Source organism: Centruroides sculpturatus, unplaced genomic scaffold (assembly GCF_000671375.1).
Source record: "Centruroides sculpturatus isolate CEXI.00-Female unplaced genomic scaffold, Cexi_2.0 scaffold1168, whole genome shotgun sequence".
Lineage (NCBI taxonomy): Eukaryota > Metazoa > Arthropoda > Arachnida > Scorpiones > Buthidae > Centruroides > Centruroides sculpturatus.
In genome coordinates, this window is record NW_019385306.1 from 75,899 (window position 1) to 85,115 (window position 9,217).

The following is a 9,217-nucleotide window of genomic DNA, read 5'->3' on the forward strand; positions in this document are numbered from 1 at the left end:
CAAAAATTAATAATATAATAAATTATTTATTTATATACAAAATAAATATACAGTATATAATTTAAACAAAAATTTCTTACATAATCTAATAAATAAAATATAGATACATAACCGATTACGACATTTTAATTAATTTTTTCATTCATTTTATTTTTTCAATCCTCATTGATCATATTAGTATATAATTAAATCATTAATTTACTGCACGATCGTAGATTAATGCAAATTACAGTATACAAATATTGAATTAGAATACAAGTAATAACGTAATGATTCATTAATTTATTATAATTAATAACTTTAATTAACGTATTAATAAAAGATTTATTAAGTTTTACTACTACTTTTTGTTCAATGACAAATATTTAATTTCGTCGGGAAAAAGAAAAAATTTTATAAATAAAATTAAAAAAACCCTATCTTTCTTCTACAGGTGGCGCTTTGTATTAATCATATATTCGTATAGAAAACAAAATTGTCATATTGTTATTAATATTCTTCCCAATATTATTTGGGAAATGGCCGTTTGTGATTCGCAAACGAATAACAAAACATGGGAATTAACTCTTTACGAACTGCACAGAACTCCTCAGGAAGTTATAACGGATAATACGGAAATTGCCGTCTCGCCCAGGAGTCTTCACAGTGAGTTGATGTGTCCGATATGTCTCGATATGTTAAAAAATACAATGACGACTAAAGAGTGTTTACATCGTTTCTGTCAAGAATGTATCATAACGGCATTAAGGAGCGGGAATAAAGAATGTCCTACGTGCAGGAAGAAACTAGTCTCGAAACGTTCTCTCAGACCCGATCCCAATTTCGACATGTTAATATCAAAAATATATCCCAGCCGAGACGAATACGAAGCTCAGCAGGAAAGAGTCTTGGCGAAATTAAATAAACAACACAGTCAAGCGCTGGCACACTCTATCGAAGAAGGAATGAGAATGCAGGCACTAAACAGGGCTCAGAGACCCAAGAAGCATCCTTCGGAAGAAAACTTGCCAGTATCTACAACGGTTCCCCCTCCACTTCTCGGTTCGGGTAACTCGAATGATTCGACTACGCCTCCCCAGCCGAGAAAGAGAATTAAGACCCATTCGGAAAACGAGTCAGCCAGTTCCGGTCTGGAGCAGGATCCGGTTAACGAGGACTGTGAAGAAGAGGCGACCGAGAATGCTCAGGAGGGAGATTTAGATATATTTTCTACGGAAGTAACCAGAAACGAAGTAGAGTTAGTTTTTAAGCCCCATCCTGTAGAAATGAGTCACATTAGTTCGGATGTTAATCAAGTCCGTTATATCAAAACGACTTCGAATGCATCAGGTATGTAAGTTTTGGAATTTAGGGTCAATGATGATTTTTAATTGATAATGACAATTTAAAATTATCGTTGAAAAGACGATAATGAATTTAATACGTCTATTTTTTTCTGGCAAATGTTTATATTTTTTAAGAGATATTGAAAAAGATAGATATTGGAAGATCTGTTGATTGTGTACATATTTCTTTAAATTAGAATAAAATGTTGTTTTCACTGTTTAAAACTGAATGGTTCGTACAGATATAAATTTGTTCTTAATAAAATTTATTTTTGTCTAAAACAGTCGTGAGCAACCTGTGCTGTGGTTGGCAAGGTTCTGATTCGTGTCCTTCGTGGCTTTGGTAATGTTTTATTTAGGCTACCTGTTTTTTTAATGTCATTATTCAACTCTAATAAACCTGATATTTGTGATAAAGAACATTCAAACTAGACAGTGTAAAGAATAAACTATATATTACTAGTTTGCATGTCATTAGCATATATTATTATAGTATCTAGTATAGTGGAGGATATGGAGTCTTGGTTAACTCAGCAAGCTTAAAGCCTGCAACATCATAAGAACAAAAATGCATGCAGTCTGCTATATGTCTACAAATTTGTGGCCTGAATTCAGAAAAGGTTGTTTGTCACTGGCCTAAAACATTCTAGCATTACTTTTAAATAAATAATTTATTTATTTTATTCACTGCATTTAATTTGCTAGATCTAGTCATTCAATAGATGGGTTTTATCAGATTATGAGAAGAAACAAGAATTCATTAAATGAATTGTACAATTTTTAATTTTACTAAAAATTAAGTCATTTTATTATTTAATTGGATTTTGATAAATCTTATTAAAAATTAAAATATTAAATTCACAGATTTGAATATTTTAAGCTGTTCTGAGTTAGAGTAGCTTAGGCTATAAATTAGAGGATTGTTTGTTATAAGGATGTCTTAAGATTTAATTAAAAAATAAGGAAACAAATTAAATAATTTCATTAACTTTTAATGAAATAAAAATAATTATGATGATAAATTTATTATCATTATACTTTTTTTCTATTATGAAGGATGAAGATAAAAATAAGCATTATCTGATTAAATATTAGCTAAAAGATATGATTACTTCACTGATACATTGAAAGATAAATGATGATCTTCAATGTCATCATTAATCTTACTCTTAATATTTTAGCAATGGCATCCATTGATGAGATAGCAAATGATTGAATGGGTTAGCTTTTCATGCTTACAGATTGGTAAATCATTTACATTTCTCATTTGTAAAAGATTCAAATGTAAATTTAGTAATATGAAAATTTTTTTACATTTGATGTAGATATTCACAAAAAATTTACAAAAATGTGAGATTTATCTAAAATACACATGCATGTATAATATAAAAGATATGTAAGTATGCTAAAGATAAGGAAACAGCAAAACTGAATTGACTGTTTGAACTGACAGTTGAAATTCAAATTGAGGAAGACTGCTGGAAGAATGCCAATTGTAATACTGGAAAGCTTTTTTTTTCTTATTTGCTTTAGTTTAATTTTATATGAAGATGATATGACAAAAAAAAAAATTAAACCAATTGTCATATTAACATTTAAAATTAAAACTTAATAAGCAATTTTAGTAAACTAAATATTTAAAACTTGTTATATTGTTTATGCCACTAAAATTCAATGACTTTTGTTCTAAAACATAAAATTTTAAATTTATTGATTTTATATTCTTTAATAATAATCTTGCAATTTAAGTGCTATAAATTGATTTGAACAAAGGTATAAAAAATATCAAAAAATTACTAAAAAGGATTTAGAACAGAAACTTTTCTAAAGAAAGTCAATGTGCAAATGAATTATATTGATCAGTAAGTTCCTTGTAGCCACAAAGCAATTTTTATAAATTTTTCTTAAAAATTGAAAGAGTATGTTTGACATGTTTTGATTTATGCAAAAACATTGTTTTTCTAAATTATGCTCATTTTAAAGATAAAAAAATATATTCTTTTCCTTTATTTTATATTTGCAATTTTCCAAATCATTATAGCAATTCTACATGTTTCAAGAATAGAGATAATTATTATTTGTCTAAGATTTCTCAAGCAGATCTTAAGAAAACATTTTTAGATTACAACATTTTCCAATCTGCATCCTGAGATATCTGAGGCACTTCCAGGGAGTATGCAAAAAAGAAGTCTGTAATGGCTGCCAAATATAGTTTTAAAGTAACAATTTTTTTCAATTTGTCTGCACAATTCAAAATCTTCCATACATAAGTGTTTAACTAATTTTATTTATTACAGACTTTACAATATTTTATACAGAAAAAACCAAACGATTAATCAATCATCCTTTGCAATGTTTATATATTTATCAATATATATATATATATANATTACACAGAATAAAATTAACTTTAAAGAACGATTAATTGACAGTTTGTGTAATAATGAAATTATTTTTATTTCATTTTTATTATTTTTATTGTATAAAACAAATTATTTTTATTATCTCGGAAATATTAGATTTGTTACTTAAACAATAATCCCAAATGGGTTAGGTAAATGAGATTTTTCTTTATGTTTATAAAAGTTAAAATTAACTTTAATCTTTAACTTATCAATATATATATATATATATATTTAAATATTTATGTTTTATAAAATACTATTTTAAATTAGCTTTTTTATCTACTAATTTAAAAAATACAATATTTCTGGATAAAACATTACAGTTGGAATTAAAAATAATAAAAGTAAAAGAATATACTAAGAGAATTACAACAATGTGCAAATATGAATTATTTTATTTTTAAATTAATTATTGATATGAAATTGAAATTTTAAAAAAATTGTACAAGAAACTTAATATGTCATTATATCAGCTGCTCAGGGATACATAATGGTAAGGTCAGGTCCAGGTGTGATCTTTTGGCTCTTTTAATTATATCATTATGAAATTAGATTGATTGTAAAACACTTTCAGTAAAAAGTTGGTTATAATAAAATTATTCAGATTTATGGTTCAGTCTCAGTTTTATTTTTGCTACATTCTAAAACTTTCATTTTGGCGTTTTCCATTTTGTTCCCCTGAACAGCTCGTATGGTTTAATTAAAATAAGACAAATTTGTGCTTCATTCCAAGTACTGTAGTTCCAGATGATTGCTTATTCACTAATGCAATCATTACAATTAACTGAAAAACATTAAAATGTATTTGACACCACTCTCTTGTGGTTTTGTTACAGTATCAAAAGTTATAGTTTATTTTTTACTTTACATAACTTGTTTACAATTTTTTCTGTTTCTTCATGCCTACATTACACTCTTTTATTGTTGTTTTATCTTTATGATAATTTTTCTAATAGAAAATTGCTTCTAATTTTTATATCATTATTTTTACTCCACATTGAATTTCACAATAAAAATAGTCAGTGTGTGCACCCTGTGCATCCAAGGTTAACCTAACCATTTTTTTTTCTACAAAAACCACAAATTCTTATAAATTTCATGTAAAATAAGACTCTATTGTAATTTCATTATAAATGTAGCAAAGATATTTTAACAATTCTTTAAAACTTTTATCTTTCAAAAATATTAGGTTAAAATCTTGCCTTTAGAATAGATATACAAAAACAAACTTGTTTAAGATTAAGATTACATATTTTGAAGATGAGATATATTTGTAAAAAATATTAAGTGGATTAAAAAGTTTAAGATTTCTAAAAGAAGAACAGTTATTATATTTCGTCATTTTTGAATAATACNATTTAATCGCTTTCGATGTTCTTGTAAGAAAGGATATCACGTAGCCAAAGCGAAAGTAGCACTACGATTGACATCAGCGCCACCTTGTCTGTGACGTCACTAACCTCGATGTATGGACCGAACGGTTATAATGGAGGAATATAAGCGCTTTCGACACTATATTTTCTAGCCACTGTACTTGGAGTTTGTTCAAAGATGGCGGCGTCCATTACTGTGTATACTTTTACGAGCGTGCTAGTATGACGTCAGGCTGCGCTAGTATGTCAGCTCGGCGAGCTTGGAAGCTAGCAAAAAGTAAACGCACTCATGGATGCGCTTACTTTTTGCTAGCTTCCATGCTCGGCGAGCTGACACCTACAACAGCCTGACGTCATACTAGCACGCTCATAAAAGTATACACAGTAATGGACGGCGCCATCTTTGAACAAACTCCAAGCTCGTTGTAAATTCTCCGAGCACGCCGAGCGCGCTAGGAATGTTAGCAATGACGTCACGGGTGTGAAAAGTAAACGCCGTACTCATTGGTAGCAAGAAAAAGTATACAGGCCGAGCGCGCTAAGGGCGAGATCGGAGCTATAAGTAAACGTACCCATTGTTAACCTGGGCCGTGTTCAGTAACGCAGAATTCTTGCTAAGTCTAGTTATGCTGCGATGTTGAACTCGTTTCTAACTAATGACTCCTCCCACCGCTAGAATTCTAGCTAGTTCAGTCAGCTTCTTTTATCTATGCTAACTTCTTCTACTGGTGACGTCATTGTTTTTGTTTTGTCGTACGATTTGCAAGATGGCTGCTCGTGTTGGACTAAACGTATTTAATTATAACAATCACAAAGTTATTCTCAGTGGCGTACCGTGGGTGTCAGCCGCCCGGGGCGGAGGAAAATTTCGCCCCCACCCTTATTTAGGTATTTCAATTTAAAAGACCAAAATTGAGTTTTGTCACAGAATAAGCAATGAAAAATTCGGTGTTACTGCAGCGACCTGTTTAAAATAGTTCTATTGGATATTAGTAATGTATATGAACGCGAATGAATCGTACTAGCAAAAAAAAAAAAAAAAGTCAACAGGTTTCGCAGGATTTCCTCGGATAAAAAAGTTACTAGTTCATCCGGACGGCGAGCCGATTCACAGACTGTCCGGACAATAGCACTATCGTAGGCGCAATGCAAGTATAGATTAGAATGTTTCAAATTTTTACAAGATATTATTATTAGTTATTGTGAAATTTTGCCGCCCCTAAAAAGTGCCGCCCGGAGCGGACCGCCACTGCCGCCCCCATTACGCTACGCTACTGAATAGGGACAATGCTGTATTTAAATATTTATAGAAATATTATAAGAGGACACAATATTTACAATATTTGTGGTTTTTTTATATTCTTAAATATTTTTATATTTAAATCAGCGCTGTAGTGCCAGGGCATACCAGGGCGACGCCCAGATACTTTTTTAAAGCAGAGCAAATCCCTTGTACTTTGTGAACCTCCCGGTTGAACTTTAGACTAGGCACTCCGGCCAAACAATTCAGAAAATTGTTTTTTGTACAGCTGTTTTTTGCGCTGATTAAGAATATATAATTCATTTTTGACGCATATAAGCCGTTTTTTTCTGCTAATATTGCGCCACAGAGTTGCGTTTTGCCCATGCAAACTTCGTAGACTGTGGCTGCTCCATAGGTAGTGGCGATTCAAACTCTTGGTGCCGGTCAGCGCCTTGGCATTTTTTAATTTACGACGACACTCTTGATTTAAATGTTTTTTATTTGCATTACAGTACTTGTTTTCGTAACTTTATACAGTGTTTATAGAAATGATTGTTAAAGAAAAGCAGAATAACTTATAACAATGTTATAATGACTTATAACAATTGTAATTCTCTTTAATTTACATTCAACAATAGTTTCATGCAACATTAGAAGTTTGTTAAAAATACAAGAAAGTATTTAATTATTAAGAAGACCATCTAATATCTCAAAATTCTGATACAGCTCTTTAAGTGAGTGATAAGATAAATAAATTTTAAAACATTCTCTTTAATAGTTGATAGATTTAAGATAATGATTAAGATGACATTCAAAGAGTAAAATGTCCTGGAATCAACACGTAACGAAACTCGTCGACATACCTACTGGCGAGGGAAAATGTATCTTTGCAGCTTTTCATAAATTAAGCGATGGTAAATGTTTAGCACAAGAGCCTTCTCACAGTCCATCGGTAAGTTTAATTTTTATTGTGAATAAGTAATATTTGAAACATTTAGCAATAATGATTTTAGTTTGAGTGAGAATCCTAGACAAATATGGAGTTCTGAGAGTCATTGTTTATAAGTTTACAACGTAAAATCCATATCACACAGTACTTGCTATGGTATTTGGTTTCGCATATTACGTTAAGCATAGCTGAGATTAAAATTATTGTGGTCTTAAGCTACAATAGGAGTTCTTTCTACTCCATCATTAGGGTCTCACGCATTTAAATAATAAATATGAATGCGCGAGGCCCTAAACTTTTTCTTCATATCGTAGACCTTAAACTACACATTTTTTAGCATATGTGTAAATTCGGTTTTCGAGAAAAACATAATATTCGTTATGTATCTAAAGCCTTTAAAATTTATTTTAATAATATAATAGCTGAGTGTGCCGGCGTTACTCGGACTTTTAAATTAAGGAGGTGGAATATTAGTGAGGTTGGATTAGGTCAGTGTTTCTCAACCTGTAACGAACCATCGCCCCCTTCAACGTAGTATCGCCCCTTCAATTAAACCGTTATGTGGTATCGCTCTTCACTTCAAAATTCCGAGGCCGAGGGCCAAGGCTAATGCCAAATTCGTACTGCATTGAATAGACTAGTGACTAGTATAATGTTATTTGTTTAATTATTGTACGATATAACGAATAAAATATCTAATTATTCTTAATTAATATAATGTTTTATTATATCGCCCAGAAAATTGTTTTTCGCTCTCCCAAAATATAAATTGTCACTAATCGCCCCCTCAACATGGAAAATCGCCCACATGGGGGTGGTATCGCCCCCGTTGAGAAACACTGGATTAGGTGATAGAAACAACAGTGTTAGTATATGAAATGTACAGTACGTTTATTGACCTGAGTACAGTCGACCCCCCTATAACACAGTAGATACGTTCCGTTCTTTATGAATCCATTTTGTACGAGTCCTTGCCAATCACAGCCCGATACGTGTGAAGTTTACGGACTACGGCTGTTTGAAAGGTTTTCTTCCATAAAATTAATCGATTCCTAGACTAATTCGACTCAACATTTCCAAAACACGTACAGTATATTATTTTAGGAATAATCCGTATAAACTATGCTATAAACAAAAAATTGTAGGATTACTTACCGAGTGTGCACCGTTCGACGTCGCCATTGCTTTGTGGAGAGCACGTGGACGAACGACACAAAGAAATTAGTCTACAATAAAAGTTTCCAAAGTGTTATTGTCGTTTCGTCCAATTATACAAGATTCTCAGTGATCCCAACTCCAATATATACAATTCGTGTACATATACATATATCAGAATTAGAGAGAGTGCAACGGTACTTCGCGACAATGTAAAACCGTACTTAACCTACCTTAACCTAACTTAATCTAACTTATATACTAAATAAAGAAGTAGAATGAGAGAAAAATATTAAGATTAAGAACAAAAAACAAAGACAAGAAAAGACTGCTGGTGGGGTACCCGTGTTTCTTTCCTTCCTTTCTTCAGAGTTCGCTAACGTCGATGAAAAGAAAACTTTCGTGATTTTCCTTCCTTTCCTCAGATTTCACTAACGTCTATGAAGAGAAAACTTTCGTGATTTTTCTTCCTTTCCTTTATGTCTCGCTCTATCTGTCCCTGAATCACACCGTCCTCCTTTGTTCCGGCGACCAGGATCTCCTCTCCACGTCTCTCTCCTCCCAACGCTAGCTCCCCAAGTCCCCTTCACCCTTTCTCTCCTTGCCTCGGGGCCTACTTCCACACCCTTGTTTTTCGTTGTAGTTCTCAGAAATGTTTTACCACCAGCAGGGAAACAGGACCGTTAGAAAGTTCGAGAAAGTGTTAAACAAAAGATCGAGGAAACTTAATCATAGGCTTAATACAAAATACAAATATAAAAAAAAAA

The 9,217-nt window shown here is 31.6% G+C and overlaps 2 protein-coding genes across 2 annotated transcripts in view; both read left to right on the plus strand.

Moving 5' to 3' along the window:
• Positions 1-412: 412 nt before the first annotated feature.
• LOC111637437 (E3 ubiquitin-protein ligase RING2-like) overlaps positions 413-9,217 on the plus strand; it is a 31,284-nt gene continuing 22,479 nt past the window's right edge. Inside the window, exon 1 of the mRNA XM_023382925.1 lies at positions 413-1,329. Coding sequence (XP_023238693.1) covers positions 519-1,329 — 811 coding nt within the window. The 5' untranslated portion in view covers positions 413-518. The remainder of the gene's footprint in view (positions 1,330-9,217) is intronic.
• Positions 6,954-9,217, plus strand: part of LOC111637440 (profilin-3-like) — a 15,985-nt gene continuing 13,721 nt past the window's right edge. The window contains exon 1 of the mRNA XM_023382927.1: positions 6,954-7,298. Coding sequence (XP_023238695.1) covers positions 7,170-7,298 — 129 coding nt within the window. The 5' untranslated portion in view covers positions 6,954-7,169. The remainder of the gene's footprint in view (positions 7,299-9,217) is intronic.